This window comes from Condylura cristata, unplaced genomic scaffold (genome assembly GCF_000260355.1).
Source record: "Condylura cristata isolate star-nosed mole 26May11 unplaced genomic scaffold, ConCri1.0 scaffold00004, whole genome shotgun sequence".
NCBI lineage: Eukaryota > Metazoa > Chordata > Mammalia > Eulipotyphla > Talpidae > Condylura > Condylura cristata.
In genome coordinates, this window is record NW_004567105.1 from 46,248,759 (window position 1) to 46,266,157 (window position 17,399).

The 17,399-nt window shown below is 37.0% G+C and overlaps 1 protein-coding gene across 3 annotated transcripts in view; it reads left to right on the forward strand.

The window, feature by feature from the left end:
- Positions 1-17,399, forward strand: part of FRMD4B (FERM domain containing 4B) — a 305,516-nt gene that overhangs the window by 191,488 nt on the left and 96,629 nt on the right. For all 3 annotated transcript variants that reach the window (XM_012720470.1, XM_012720471.1, XM_004675986.2), the window contains 2 exons: positions 1,595-1,687; positions 12,008-12,092. In XM_012720470.1, coding sequence (XP_012575924.1) covers positions 1,595-1,687; positions 12,008-12,092 — 178 coding nt within the window. The remainder of the gene's footprint in view (positions 1-1,594; positions 1,688-12,007; positions 12,093-17,399) is intronic.

The window sequence follows — 17,399 nt, forward strand, 5'->3', positions numbered from 1 at the left end:
AAAAACGCTTTTGAAATATGATACTACACAATATTATGTATTTTAAGAGACACATTTGAATATCATGAACTTAGGTTATGTAAATTGAGAATATTCCCTAAGTCACTCACATAAGGTTATTTATTTTCATCATATAATTCCAAGCAAAGATGGAACATTTGTCAGCAGCTTCACCATGTAATTACATGAACCTTGACACATTTTTTTTTTTAGTGAAAGCATTAGTAACAGATATCAAACAAAAAATTTATTTTTCCTTTATTCAATGTCCTGGTTTTAAATACCAGTTCTGCCACTTTCCTTGCAGGCTTATGTATGAATAGCACTAGTATAGAAAGGATCTAGCTTGTTGGTTGGCCCAGAGTAGAGACTCAAGAAGAAATGGCTATTATTACTGCTATTATTGCTGTTTATGTCTGCTTACAATGAGTACAACGTAATGTATTCTGCATTTTTAAAAAATTATTTACTCAATGCAGCTTCAGAAATGTCTTTTAGCCCATAAGAGTTTGTTATTGTTATTTTAATACTTTGACACCTCTCCACCATCACATGTTCTTATGCTTGATAAAAGCAAGCAAAGTAGGGTCTCTGCTTTCTGGGTAATTACACTCTGAAGTGGGTGAACTTCGGTGGACATTCTGAAAAATTCATAGTGACAATCCTGAGCCCTTGTAATTCTTTTGATTCCCCTCAAGGTCAAAATTTAGAGAAAACTATTTATACCCATGAATTTGTGAGGACCTCAAATAAACAAACAGAAACAAACTTAAATATGAGCAAGTTCCTAATATATACGCACATATATATGTATATGTATGTGTATACATGTGTATGTGTGTATATACCCAAAACAGTAACCCTAGAGAATATGTGATACTGTATGCTCTTAAAGCTATAATATTGTTATCTGGGTCTAATAATATTAAACCAGAATTTTTTCTCCTCCTGACTAAACTATTTCAGATTTCAGATTTCACCAGAATTTAAAGATACATATATCTAGCATCACCTAGGATTTTACCCCCAGAAGCAACCAGTGTTTTCAGTTTCTTTGTGTTCACAGAGATTTCATATACATATAAAGATATTTTATATGAAGAAAAATATATAAAAGATACATAGTTGTTATATATTTATAATTTTTAATTTAAAAATGATATACTATCCTCATAATCTTGTTTTTCCATTTAATATCATGTTGGAAACTGGAAGTTATTCAGAAAGAGCTTGTAAAGATACACTCCATCTTGTATGTAGTTGCTTTGCTTTTCATTGCTCAGTTTAAATTCATTTTTTCAAATAATCCCTGTTGGACACTTAGGTTGCATTGAGCTTTTTTGATATTTGATGCTACAGTTTACATAACTTTATACATAGGTCATTCTGTACCTATGCAAGTTGATCTTAATAAACTGCTGGAAAAGAAAACACTGGCTCAGCGCAGATGCTTTTCTAATTGGCACAGAAATTTTTAAATGGACCTCATTGCCAGTAACTTACACTCCTCCCATCACTGTCTGAGACTGTTTCCCCACAGCTTTGCCGACCCTTTGGGTTATTAACTTTTCTCTTCTTCACTTTGTCCTCACAGAGGTCAGCAGAAGTGGCTGCAGCTAGATCACCGAGTTCTTGACCATGATCTGCCCAAGAAACCAGGCCCAACCGTCTTGCACTTTGCTGTGAGGTATGTACCCTCAGGTGTCTACAGCACCTGCCTGCTGTTGTAGTGAACATTTCTGGTGATCAGAGATAAAGAATACAAAAACAGGGCACCTATCAAAACAGTATTATGTGAAAGATACTCTGCTGCCTTCGTTGGGACCAAGTTAACATAGATACTGCATAGGTCTTGGTGAAGGACAGAATCACCTTCCTTCAGTCTTTAGTCCTGAAAGCCCCTTGAATCCACTTAAAGATGAAAAACATAGATAATATATTTTATAAATAAGCCTGTTTCTGATTCAACATATGTTTATGCTCCATCACCCTCCCTCCCTTACTTCTATCATCAATGCACATCCCTTCCTAGACAAAAATAAGGTCAATAAGCTGTTTTGTGACTTTTTTTAACTTGAAGACATTTCCTTGGATATGTGAAGCTCTAGTTTATTTCTTTGCATGTCCAGTATTTGGCTATCCAGTCTCACTATTAAGCATTTACACCGTTTCCACTTATTTATATACAACTTCAGGCCACACTTAGCATCCTTGTACTCACGTCTTTGTGCCCACATAGTGCTTATGTACACAGCTACTCTCTGAAAGCTTTGTGCCTGTGGAGGATTTTCAAATACCATTTATTTAGGCACCAGATTTGTGTACTGGTTCATTGACAGCTAATATCTGGCTATTTTTTGGTTTCAAAATACCAAGGAAAAAAAACTCTGCCTTCCTTCTCTACAATCAGTCTGTATCTTCAAAGCATGTTCCTGAGATTCCAGAGTGGCCTGCAGCTTGTTCGTGAGTTTCAGCACTTAGTCACTTGGCATTACTTTCCCTTAATGACTTGCAAGTTAAACCCCTTATCATGTTTTTAATTATTTACTTAATTCTTCTACCCAACTGTATAGTGAGATCATAATAGTTTTTGTTATTATTCCCATTAAGTACTTGTTGTTACTCCAATTTAATTAAATAAATGATAAAGCAATAGCACACACGAAAGAATTAAATGAACTGACCCAGGTCACCAAGTGGAATGTAGTTTGTTGGAGGTCTTACAAATGAGATTATTCTGCACCCCCACGAAGTCAGCTACTCCCCCAGAGGACCGCCATTTCTCTTTCTTTTTAGAAAAACAGAATCATTGGTGCATTTAGATCCCATAAACACTGCCACCAGTCCTCTAGATTGTCTCTGAAGAATCAAATAAAAGACAGCATTTGTTTCTGTTTGGATACTGAGTCACTAAGAAACCTCTGGAAAGGTGGAGGACCTCTTGTGGTGTCAGGCTCTGTGCCCCTAGCATCAGCAAGTGTTGCTGCAAGGCCAGAGCAGGGCACACCAAGTCCCTCAGTCAAGGTGTGAGTCACTGAGCAGTGAAATGCACAGTGAGAAGAAATTTTTTTCAACTGTAGCATAATATAAAGCAGTCCATTATTGTTGTCTTTAGTGGAGACAATCTTAAATATCCAGATGCCAACTGTGGAGATAGGTTCAGGAGATTACAATATTTTTACAGTGAATAATTGATAATTTTAATGAAAGAGATAAGATGGAAAAGTACATTGTATTTCAGAGTTTCTCCAAGGAAGAGGGAGTGCGTATTTGGATCACTCTGGACATTTTTCAAACTATACTGTGACCTCTAAACCCCCTGACTCACCCACATTCCTGACCCTGATTCTGACATGGTGTTCTGGAGATGGTAAATGTGGTCTTGGGCAAGTTGACTGTGAGAATTAAAGAGACTGGGGAATCAAACTAATTTTGTAGAGTTATGCAAATATAAGAAAAAATATTAAATTGTGGCATTTATGAAATAGAAAAATACAGCTTTGCTCTCAAGAAGTTTCCTCTATATTAAAAGGTAGCATTAAGCCTATAGCAGGCACTGGGCTTAATGTTAAGCATGTGTTATTAATTCCTTAGGTGAAAATTGGGGTCCCACAGATTTGGGTTCTTTTCTCCTGGTAATATCCCCCAGAATAGAGGGAGGAACCTGGAAACATAGGCTGCTTCTGCAAAGAGGAAAGAAAACATTAAAAGCTTTCCTTTATAAATTTAGGATAAAACCTTTGCTGTTTTTTCAGTTATCAAATCTCAGTGGCATGTGTGACACATGTGTGTATAGAGGCCCCATAAAATATTTGTGTACCATAATTCATTTTACCCATTCTCTCTTTCCATATGAGTTCAAATGCTCCCCAGGTTATTGGTGGAGCTTCTCCGAGCTGTGGCTTGTTATCTGTTGCTGTAAATCATCTTCTACAAACACATGGTAATGCAGTGCAGATGTATTTGAAGAGCCTGATAGTGAGGAGCACACAGGCATTTAAATCTGGGAGCAGGGATTTAGTGTTACCTCATTGGAAAAGTTCCCATTACTGGGGGAAGGAGGGGCAGAAGGAGTGCAGAGTTGGCTCAGGCTGGTACCAGCCAGCTTCACCACAGCCAGGATCTTGGTGTCTTCACTCCTGGTATTCCTTCAAACACCTTTTTCTTTTTCTTTTCTTCTGCTCTTCCCTCTTCCTCATTCTCTTTCCAAGTCACCTTTTCTCTGCCCCAGGACTGTAATTGGCCACCCAGAGTTACCCATAAGCACTGTCTGTGATGGTCAGGACTGAGAACCTGGAGTTCGTGTAAGAAACGTGAGGAAAATTTTTTGTCACGGTTGCTACAAGCAGAGAGCTCCTAAAAGACTGTTAAATCCTCTTTCATCATCCCTGACATCCTGACCTAGTTCTAGAACATTCTGCCCTTAAAATAAGTTAAATTCAAGGAAGCATCATAAGGACAACTCATGACTTCTCAGCATTAAGAGAGCGAAATATATGGGCTACAACCTAGCAGATTCTGAAGAAGAATGAGATTTATTGATATGGAAAGATGCTTTCAATATATACAGGGAAAAGAACAAACACACAAAGCAGTATGTGCAATGTGATCACACTTTTGTAAAATATTACTAAATACGCATGGATAAAAGGTGTAAAATGTTAACAACGGTTAACTCTGGGTTAAGGTTATAGAAATGATTTGTATTTCTGTTTGTTTATTATACAGGCACACACACATATTCCTGCAATTAACATATTACTTGAGCATTTCTTTTTATGAAAGTGTAAGTAGTGATAAAAAGAAATTAAAGAGTAAGTAATTTACATTAAGTAAAGGACTGGAAGTTTTATCTCTTGGCAAAGGAATGTAACTTAAAAGCCAGAGAAATAACTGATTCCTCCTACTGGGCTCAGCAGAGGCTATTTGTAGGGTGGGGGTGAGGGTGTCAGTCAGCTGAAGAGAGCTCTTTGCCCAAGCACCACACTTCCACACCTCCATCTGAACATACTATATTCCAGAATGGGGGTGGGGGGTGCTGCTGCTGCTGCCAGCTTTATAGCCACAATGAACCTCCTAAGTGGCCCATCTGCACTGAGTGCCTAAAATTACCACAATGAGTGGAGGAAACCTAAAATGAGGCATTGTAATTTAGCCCTTACTGGCTGCCAGTCTTGAGCTTTCATACAGTTCATTTGCAGTCTTTATCTTTGAGCTCCAACATCCTAATTCCATAGGAAAGTTCTAGAAAAACACAAAATCCTTCTAAACTCGTTCTCAATTCTGATTCCAGTTTGCTACAGGATTACAGGATTATATTTCTGTATGTTCCCTGATCAAACATCAGACATTGTGGGAATCATTCCCCCATTCTCCCCTGTATTTTTTCCTTGGGATAACATCAAGAGGATGAGGGAAAGAATTAGTATTATGAAGGTTGTTAAAAGCTGTAGGGTGCAGTAGTTAAAGTCTTGATCTTTAGTGCAGATTTTCTCAACAGCAGCACTTCTGGCATTTGGGACCCAATTATTCTTGCTATGGGATGTTACACTGTGCTGTAGGGTGACTGCAACATCTCTGATATAGCACCCTCTAAGTCATAACAAAAAAGAAAGTCTTACCTCACTCCAACATTGAGAACAGGTTTTGTGATGTTCTTGGATTCAAATTCCAATTCTTCCACTTACTAGCTTTGTGAATTTTGGCACCCTCTATGCATCTGTCCCTCAACCATAAAATGGAGCTGGTGGTAATACAGGGCATTGTATGCATATTTTGACATGGAATACAGACCCTCAATAAATGGTCACTGATTTTATGATTAAAAATAACTGACTGCATCAACCACATGTACAGTGGAAAGAAAACTTACACAATGAAATACAGCTCCTGACTAGGGGATGTTTTGGGCTATCTGATTTGGATCTAATTCATTTCCTAGGCAAGGGATTGAATAGTTGTCTTCTTCATTCACCATACCCAGGCATCACCTTCCCATCCAACTTACCTCTCCTACCTCCCTTCCTGGCTCATTCTCAAGGAGTGTGTCCTTGCTTTCTTCATGGAAGGCAGGAGCAGACTGATATGCTGTTTTGAAGGAAGAAGCAAACACTTGGAATTCATGTGACTGTAGCTCCCGCCCCTTCTGGACAGGTCACAGCAAGGCCCTCATCATCCTGGGTCTCCTAGCTATCCTTGGCCAACTCAGAGTCACATCGTGGCAGAAGAGCAACTGGACAGGTTTCTACAGGCTTCCCTGGAGGGCCCTCTAGTTCTCCATGCCTGGAAATCCAGTATGAGAATGAGTTTCTCACTATAGAAGCAAATGTGCTTCCCTTAGGGAATTCTCCAAAACTGTACCCCTCCCAGAGATGAAAGGGAACTTATGGGAGTCCCATAAGCACTGCATAATAGCTTGGAGAAAGTGATGTGCTCAGAGAAACTGAAATACACTTAAATTGGACTGCTGTCTTCAGCATGCATTATAAGTGAGACTATGACGTTGCAAGGTCATTACAAACAATAAACAGAAAGTGGATTAAGATCTGATAGAAATCTACTTAAGCAGGTGGCTGCACTGCAAACCTAAAATTATCACAATGACTGGATGAAACCTAGAGTGAGGCATTTTAACTTAGTCCTTCTCCTGGCTGCCAGTCTCAAACTCAGCTTTGTTCAGAATGCGAAATAACTGAGCAACTCTCCCAATTCACCTTCTTTGAAGACATTATTTAAATATAACAAAGGCCCTGGAAACAAAGGAAATAAGCTCAATTGGGGAGAAAAAAATATAACTGATCAGAAGAGCATTTATTTCACATTATTTTGGGTCAAAATGAGTTTGTGTAGTGTTTTGAGTCCTTGAGAGAAAAAAACCTAGGAAAGATACTGAAATTTCCATTCTTGTTTGTACAGTTAAAATCTTAACCATGTTCAGTGCCTTTTATTATAGTCTAATTGGTAGAAGAATATTAATATAGTGATAATCACTACTACCCTTTGACTAGTGAACTACATACCATGTTAAGCATGTTGAAAACTCATTTCTCTGGCCTGGAAGACCTACAGCTAACCTAAGACCCCAAGACAGATCAGTGGTTCAACCTAATTCCCCACAAGTCTGTGGTGTTGACTTTTAAGCATGATGAGTTACTGCCACAAGATAAAAATACTGGTCGCCTACGTGCTAGTGACTGTTAAGAACAGCTCATTCCAGTGTCCTGTTTTTTGACATGCATGTGTTGTTATCTGGCTAACAGGCCTGCCTCCCCACCAGGCTATCTTTGTCATGTTTTTGAGGTATGATGTTCTATTATCACTGATGAGTGATAAGGTGAATACCATGTCTCATCAAAGAAGAAAAAAAATTGCTAGGAGAAGCACCAAAGTAAAGGCAAAATTTCCCCAAGGAAATTCTCTTCGCAAGTAACTATCCATATTAAGCTGTATGAGGTTGTCCCCATAACATCTACCTATCTTAAAAAAAAGAAAGAAAGAAAACTGGGTCCCTTTTGAGGCTGAAAATTTTATGTAAGCTTTAGCTTCACAAAATTGTGAAATTGCTCACAGTAAGCAAGCAGAAGGGAAACAGTACCCTTTTGCAAAAAAAAAAAAAAAAAAAAAAGGTCTGAAACAATAGGTCTTTCAGTCTGTGATAGTCCCTTTCATTCCATGAAGAAGCCCTAGATTTTGTTTTCAGTTCATGGTACATGTTAATAGGAGCCTTTCTTAAAAGCACACATACTTTTCAAATACTCCTTAAATATGAAGTCATAACAATGGTCCCCTTGAGGGAGAGACAGGATTGTGGATTTGGAGAGCAGGTAAACGGATACCTGGATAGAAAGTTAGAAGGCAGAGAGTTGGTTGCCAGAAAATAGTGGAAAACAAGATAGAAACCTGCTTATTGGAACTAGAGTAGGACCAGGGGGCTGGGCATCAGACACAAAGTGAAGTTAACTGCTACTTCAAATGTATCTGTTCAGAGCTGAACAGGGCACAAGCTGATTTGGTGATAAACCACCGAGGGCCTGATGTACATCTTCTTCAATTCTCTGAAACTAGCCAGTGGATTGTTCTGGCTGATATGCCCTTTCCCTGGAATGCCCTTCCTTACCCGGTGAACTCATACATTCTTTAAGACTCAGCTCAATTGTCCCCTCTCCGGTGACACTTAGTGCTATAGGTTTCACTTGGGCATCATCACCCTCTTGATTCATAAACTGAGTTAAGTGCATCCTTCCCTGGGGCCTCCATGGCATTGTGATTGGTTTGGAACAAGAACTTCAAAGTCTGATAAACTTTAGTATGAATCATGTCTTCGTGTCTTACCTGCATGACTTATGGAAGATGACATTTCTACGTCTTGGTTTTTTAATCTGTAAAATGGGTTCATAATATGTATCTACAGCTTCTTATTGTGGTAGAGATTAAGTGAGATAATGCACATAAAGCATTTTTGTATTGTCTCTGGCACATAGGAAGTCCCATCTTAATTTGGTCTCTTTGGTTGCCAGCAACAGAAACTAATTGTGGGTGACAAACAAAACCAAAGGTGAACTAAGCAAGACCTCACAAAAGATGGGAATCCAGGTTTCTTAAGAAGCTTGAAGCCCATGGACATTTTCATCAGCTTCTGCTCACAAAGCAAATAGGTTTCAACTACCTTTAGTCATTCTTGTCATATTTTTATTCCACAGTAAAAGAATATGGTTTGTCTAGCTTAAGTCACATGCTCACACCTTGGAAAGAGAGTTGAACCTGAGTGGAAGAAATGTGTTCTGCTGTCACCAACGTCCCCCCAGACTCTACCTGACCAGTCTCACTCTTATATCAAGTCAGTGAGCCTCAAGACTTGTACATGTCCCCTGCCATAGACAATTGCATCTTTACTTAGTACTGTAGCTCAGCATTTTAAAAAAGAAAAGGGACCCTCCCTGGTGGCGCAGTGAGTTAAAGCACAGCACTAAGAAGCTAAAGCTACTTCAGCTTGAGTTTGATCCTTGCTCTGGAGGTGATCCACATGGCGCGGCAGACCTCTCCTGACCTGCCCACTGCTCCCCTCACCAGTGTACTTCATCAGTTGGCCTATTCTGCTCCCCACTCTGTCTCTGGTGAATCCTCTCATCACACCTGTGCCTCTGGCCTGTGCCCTAGTTCTGTATGCATAAATAAATAAATCTTTAAAAAAAGAAAAGGGTTGGAAACAATGGGACAATTTGAATGATGACTGGATTTTAAATATTAAAGAATTATTATGAACTTTGCTCATATGAAATTGATTGAGGTTATTCTTTTAATATAATCCTTCTCTATTAGAGTATTGCCTGCTTTTCAAATGTTTGCATTATGAAACTTCACTTTTACCAAAGACTTACATTAGTACGTGTGTTTGCAAACCAAAAAACATTTATAGAGGATTTCTACTTTTACAGCAAAAGTGAAAATAGCTGTCAGCATTGGTGTTATAGCAGCAGTGCTAAGAAAGAGGAACCCCAAGCAACAAAAGTAACCCCATCAGATTCCTTCCCTGGGAACTACTTTATATAGATTGTGAATTTAAGACAGAATTCATGCTTTCACTCTGTGTTAATGTTATTTTAGTTTTTAAGTGTTATTCAGTACAATTTCATAAATTATTCTGGAGGTCAGGGAATGCTCAAAAAGGTTTGCATGTAAACTAATGGTACTTGCTTCTTTTTATACCGTTTCAGCTCACAAAAGATTTCATAGGAATTCTATGCTTTTGGTGAAAATGAAAGAAAAAAAATCAAGAAATCTTGCCATAACTGAGTTTACTAGTCTAACCTAGGAATCAGAGAGCTGGGAAATCACTTCCTTTGGGAAAGCTTTCCCTTTGGCAACTATTCCAACTTTTGAAAGGTGTTTCATAGGTCAATTCAAAACCTACCACCTTATATTTTTGGTCCACTGATTCTGGTTGTGTTTTTGGAAAAAATAGAAAACGAACATACTTCTATATATGATAATAGGTAGGGACACATATTGCTGGTCTTGTTTCTCTGCCTATTTTTAACCAAGGAACTTAATTTTATTTCATGTAAGAGCTTTCTTCTTTTCTCTTTATTTATTTATTGTTATTGGAGTACCATAATTTTACATCCTCGCTAGTGCCTTTATTTATTAGGGCTTAGCTTTCTGCCTAAGTGCTGACTGAAGGAGAGAGAGAGGAGGAGAATGATCTTAAGCAGATCATTCTCTGCTTAAGAGAATGATCTACAGAATGAACTGGGCCTACATCATGACCTCCCATTGCCATGTAGGTGGAGCACTAACATTCACTTTCTGCAACTATAAAATGAAGTAATGAGATATCACAGTCCCGGGGTTGTTGAATCAGTACCACCATGTGCCAGACACTGCATTTGGCTCTTTAAAAAAAAAAAAAAAAAATATATATATATATATATATAGCTCATTTAAACTGCAAAATGGTCATCTTAATTAAGAATCATTATTCCTCTGTTTATATACAAGAGATCTGAAAACTTAAGTCACTTCCTCCAGGCCACATAGCATTAAATTCCAAAACCTGAATATTTATTAATAATTGTTAATGTTTATTGAGGGTTTTGTGAATATTATCTCACAAATCCTTCCTAAGTCCTATGAGGTAATTACAGTCATGGCAACCCATTTTACTTTAGAAGCTGACTTGCCCACGGCCACACAGCTACCAAAAAGATCAAAGTAGTACTCTATGTTCTACAGCTTTCTGATCCCAAATTCCATTTCCTTCCAACTCTTCCTTTTCCTCCTTGCCTTAGTCTGTAATTTTCCTTCTTATGCATCAGTCTTCATTAATCTCACTTATAGATGAGATAATTCCTTGCAAGTAAAGATATAAAGGATTTATTCAGTTTCTGGAACTTCCGTTAATTATTCAACATTAGTGGTGGAATTTTTCAAATAATTTTTATCATCTCATGATAAAAATCTTTCAAGGCCTTTTCCTGTTATGTTTATCAATGTTTCTTCTTTGTTGAAGGGGAAAATAAAAAGAGTAAATGCCCAAGTCCTGTCAAGGATTTGCAGAGCTAAGGACAGACTCCTCATGTCACCTCAATCCTGGTTTTCTTGCATGTCACCAGTTTGAGAGCAAATTCTCCTCCATGTGCCCCTCCCCCACCCCAGCTCTGAGTTGTCTTGGGAATAATCTCTCTTTATGCATATTCATTAAGCAAGGCTACCACACTTGAGAAAAACTTCTGGGCCTCAATGTCTCTCTCACCCACCCCAGAACACTGGCCTGCATCATTAGGGATTGTGAAAATAGTAATTGTTAGACTCTTCTCTTCTCCCCTCCCCCACGGGGGCTGTCAGAGCACTCCTCACGATTGAATGAGCAAAGAGGTCCAGGAAAGGGGTTGCAATGAGTGAGGCCCAGAGAACTGATTTGCATAAGAAAAAGACCAAGATTAAGTACTGTGAAGAGTTTGGCTCCTAGCCAAGGGAAAGCTCTGGAGCCTGGAAGGAATAAGAGGGAAAGAAGGAGAGTGTGATTTTGAATCTCCCCTGGTGGATGAGATGAGGTAGGCATGGGCCCCCCACACACACACCCACCCCCAAGTCTAAAAACCACTGAACCACAAGCAGGCATCAGGGTTCAGTTATATAATGTTTACTGAGCCAACTTCTGCTTTAAACTCTTGGAGCTCATCTGGACTTGTTTGAAGCCCACTGAGGTATTAGAATCTCCCACAGCATATGTTAACGAGTAGGTAACACAGATAAAGTCAGATTTGTGATTGGTAATCATTTGGGGTTTCTCTTTAACTCACCTTCTAACATGCAAAAACCTATAAAGGATTTTATATGTATAAGTACATATGTGTACTTACATGTGTGTTGCAGATTTCTTTTAAAGGAAAAAACATTCAGCTATACCTCAGTTCCTCAAAATTCTCTGTTTGCTTTTGTGGAAAACAATAAGGAAATGAAATCATGCTGAAAGTGGAAAATCTGAAAATTTCTGTACATTTTGCAGGTTCTACATTGAGAGCATATCATTTTTAAAGGATAAAACCACCGTGGAGCTATTTTTCTTGAATGCGAAGTCCTGTGTGCACAAGGTAAGTTGCCCATGGGTTCTCATCAGTGAGTGATTCTAGATCCCTAGAGTTTTGGGGAGAAATGATGGTGCCTACATGTTCATGTTCAAAGGAAGAGAAAAGACCATAATCTTTTCCATTGATATTTTCTACTCCAAGGCCCACTCACCCCCACCTCCCTCCATCCCTCCAAAAAAATTCATATCCTGAGGGAGGAAGATGACCATTCAGAAGTATCAAGGCCATATGCAATCACCACTACCTCAAATAACCTCAGAAGATACAAGATAAGCTTGTGATTGAAACCTTAAAAAAAAGTCAGGCGAGAAATCTTTTTATCGGATTATACCCACATTTATTGTAACTCAAAACCCATATTATTTGGGGCCTCCTGCTCAGAGCTGTGTGCTTTAAAACAGTGTTTTCAGTTATCTCTGGAGAGGGACCACTTTTTTTGTCTTAATATTTTTCAGTTGCATCCAATTCAGGGAGGACACATTGCTTTTGTAAAATTCAATAAGCATGACTCCCTAGAAAAAATGATCCCATGTGTGGATTTTGTGCCATGTTAGATTGCTTTAAGAGCTTAAAAGACTCTCAATTTCTTCCTCCTTGTAGACTAGCATTGCTTTAAAAGCCTCACATCTTCAGTGAGAGCAGGGATGGTATTGGCTAAGGCAGATTTGCCTAGAGCCTAACTCCTCCCTTCTAACTGATGGCATCAAAGCTCAAGATAGGCATCCAGGCCTAATGGAAGCCCCTTCTATCAGTTACACCAACCTAACTCAGACGAGTGGTCAGGGGCAGCTGTGTGTGTGTTAAAGACAAGAGGGGCAGGCTGTGGGGTAAGGCCCCTGATTTCATACCTTTCCTCGAGGTCCCCAGAATATGGCTCACTGTGCAAATATAACCTTAATTGGTTAAAGAAAAGATATTGTTGTTATGTTTTGTATTTAAAAAAATACAGTTTTATTGAGATATACTGACTATACATACTTCAAGGTAGAGTTTTATAAGATTTAACATACAGTATTCTAGTAAAATGATTACCACATTCAAAAGAATGAACATAAACTGTAATTATACATCTGCTTTTTTCTCACAATAAATTACTTTGCATTTATTAGTGTTTTCTATAAATGGAATCTACCATAGATATTATATCTTGATATCTTTTTTCAATGAGCATAATTATTTTGAAATTCACCCATGTTGTTGTATGTATCAATAGTGCACTCTTTTATTGCTGAGTACTATTCTACTGCATGACTACACTGAAGTGTTTATTCATTCACTGGGAATTTTTCCCCCATTTTCTTCCAATTTAATTGGGATATAAGTGACATGTAATATTATGCAAATTTAAGGTGAAGATTTGATAGACCGTCATACTGTAAAATGATCTATTCCTTTCTTGAGTTATCAGGGTTATACTTGTTTGGAGACTTCTACACATAAAGCTGCTATGAACATTCATATAAAAGTCTTTCTAAGCACATGTGTTATTATTTTCTCTTGGGTAAACACCTAGTAGTGAAATGGCTAAATCATATAGTAGGTTCATGTTCAACTCTTTAAGGTACTGCCAACTGTTCTCCTCTTTGGTGTTCTCCAAAGGGGTTGTACTGTTTCAAATTCCCACCAGCAGTGAGAGTTCTAATTCCTTTATATCCTGTCAACATTTGGCACAGTCTTTTTCATTTTAGCCATTGATAGTTGTGCAGTAGTCTCTCATGTGGCTTTACTGTACATTTCCCTGGTGACTTATGATGGTGAGCATTTCAAATGTTTTCAGTTATAACTTTATGTTTGAATCTGTTGCCTAATTTCCTCAGGTTGTATGTGTTTTTAGATTAAGTTTTCAGAATATATATATATAAGTACTTTATCAATTATAGAGACCGCAAGTATTTTCTGCGGATCTGTGGCTTGCTTTTCAATATTAACATTGTCTTTCCAAAACTTTCCAAAATATGGCCCACTACACACATATAGCTTTAATTGGTTAAAGCAAATTTTACTTTGATAAAGTCCATTTTACCAATATGTTCTCATATAAATTGTGCTGTTGACATTGTATCTCAGTAAACTTTGCCTAACCCAAGGCTACAAAAATTTTCTCCTGTGTTTAATTCTAAATGTTTTAGAACTACAGGCTTTACATTCAGTTCTATGATCCATTTTGACATATTATATGTCACAAAATATGGGTGAAAGTTTATTTTTATTTTGCATGTGGATATTCAGTAGTTCCAGCATCATTTATTGAAGAGATGCTTGTTTTTTAAATCTAATCTGAAAACAGATTAGTTTTCTTTCTAATTTAGGCATTTAGTACTGTAACACTTTCCCCAAGTACTAGTTAATAGTATTAGTTCAAATTGGTTAATAGTGTTGTACAAGTCCACTGTGATTTGCTGATTGTCTACTTGTATCAATTATCAGGAGAAAGGTATTGAAATATCTGTTACTGTGGATTCTTCTATTTCACTGAAGTCTTAGCGGTTTTTGTTTCATGTATTTTGAAACTCTTGTTGTTAGCACATAAACATTTAGGAGTACTAGGTCCTCTTGATTGTCATTATAAAATGATTCTCTTTATCCTTGTAACATTCTTTATTGTGAAATCTGCTTTGATTAATAATATTGATAGAACCACTCTGCTTCTTTTTATTACACTTAGTGTGGTAAACTATATTCTATCCTTTAATTGTAGATAATTTGTGTCTGTATAGCTAAAGTGTCTTTCTTATAATAATATGTAGTTGCACTTTGATTTTTTTTTAACCATTTTGGTAATATCTGCTGGGGTTTTCTTGGCAATCTGTCTTTTAATTGTTTATTTACACTATCTACATTTAATGAGATTGTTGACATATTTAAGTTAAGTCTGTTATCCTTTTTATTTTCTATTCTTTGCTATTTTTTCTGCCTTTTTTTATTCATTAAGTATTTTATTACTCCATTTTTCCTTTTTTTTTTTTTTGTTTTATTAGCTATAGCTCTGTTCTGTTATTTCCATGGTTGCCTTGCGTTTAATATTATACATCTTCAATTCACCAACTATACCTTCTAGTGATATTATACCGCTTTACATGTAGTATGAGAACCTAGTAATAGTATATTTCTGTATTTCCTTCCAAGTCTTTATGCTATAAGTGTCATAAATTTTACTTGTAGATGGGATAAGTGTATGTGATATTATGATTGTCATTTTGTAAACATGTGATTTTATCTGTCTGCTTTTAAGATTTTCCTTTTATCACTGCTTTGAGCAACTTGATTAAGAGGAGACTTAGTATAGCTATGTGTTTCTTGTGATTGATTTTATTTACTTACTTATTTTTAATTAAGGTAATATTAGGTCACCTCATCAGTTATTACTACCATAGTGTACTCACCAACAACTCACCCATATTCTATCACCATTGAACATTGTGCTTCCTTCCCTCTTTGTTCTTTCTCCTCTCTTTCTCTCTTGGTATTTCAGTTCTGTAATCAGCTATCAAGGTTGTTTTTCAGCTTGTATTTATCTCACTATTAGTGTAGCTACTTTATATTCCACATATAAGTGACCCCATCTGGTTTATATCGTTCTCCTGACTTATTTCACTTAGCATTATCCTTTCAAGTTCCATCCATGTTGCCACAAGTGGTGTGAATTTATCTTTTATGATTGTTGAATAGTATTCCTGTGTGTATATGCGTTCTCTACATCTTCTTGATCCTATCATCTGTTCTGGGACACTTAGATTGTTTCCATAGTTTAGCTACAGTAAATAGTGCTTCAATAAATATGGGAATTCAAGTTTCCTTTTGGATTAGTATTTTTGAAATTTTTGTATAGATGCCTAAGAAGGATATTATTGTGCCAAGTAGTAGCTGGTTCATGTTTAATGTTTTGAGACATCTCCACACTGTTTTCCATAAGGATCTGACCATTTTACATTCTCACCAGCACTGTAGGAGGGTTCCCTTTTCACCACAGCTTTACCAGCATTTATTGTTTCTGGTCTTTTTGAGTTTTTTATGTCCTTTTTTTAGTTCTTTATGTATTTTTGATATCAGGCCTTTGTCATATGGTATACAAATTTTTCTCCCACTTAGTGGGGTGTCTTTTCATGTTAAAGGTTTCTTCCCCCAGGCAGAACCTTTTTAGTTTGATGGATTCCCAGCTGTTTATGTCCTCTTTTGTTTTCCTTATTGTTGGTGATGAATCCCTAAAGGTATCTTATGATTGGTATTTATTGAGTGTCTTGAGCTTGTGAGTTTATGGTTTTCATCAAAAATTGAGAAATAATTCTGCCATTATTTTTTCAAGTATTTTTTCCATTCTCGTTTTTTACCTATTTTGCGAACTTCATTTACACATACAACAGACTACTTGAAGTTGCTCCATCACTCAGTTATTTTTATCTAGTTATTTTCTGAGTTCAATTTTTGGGTAGTTTCTAATTCTATATCCTAAAATTTGTTTATTTAATTATTTAGTTTTACAATCTAATCTGCCATTTATCCTATCTAATATTTTGAAGTTATTATATTTAAATTTTTGATTTGGATATTTTATGTCTATATGTGACTACTTAACTTTTAAACATATAAATTACAGTTATAATAATTGTTTTAATTTCCTCATTTTAATAATTCTTTCAGTTTGGGGCTATCTTTGAGTAATTGATTTTTCTCCTCATTATATGTTATGTTTTCTGGCCAATTTGTATGCATGGTAATATTGTGATATTGAATAGTGTTTAACTATCTTTTTGGTTATGCTTTACTTTTATATTCCAACAAATGTTCTTATTTAGGTTCATTAAGTCAGCCTGAAACAGTGCTTGTTCTACAGCTTAATTATTCCTTTTACCAAGATGACACCTTCTGGGTCCTATCCTCAGTGCCCCATAAATTATGAGTCTTTTTAAGTCTAGCTAGTGGAAATGGACACCATTTCTAGCACAGTGTCTAGCAACTCTTCTCTTTCATCAGATAATTCTTCCTCTAGCTTCCGATAGCCTTCTCCCATGCATATGTTCATCAGGCTCTGCTAAATACTTGTACTGCACATCTTTAGGATTCTCTCTGTGCACAGCTCTCTTTTCCCTGACATCCTGTTTTGCAAATGCTGTCCATTTGCTCTCCTTATAAGGTCTCTCAACTCTACCTCTTCAACTCAGAGAGTACACCAAGTTCCATCTGGGTTCCCCATGGCACCAAGCAGGGTTCACTTTACTCATGATTCACTATCTCTTGTTGCCTAATTACAGTAGGCTGAACACTGTTGTTTCATATTTATTGTCTGGCTTTTTGTTTCTCTTTTCAAGCATA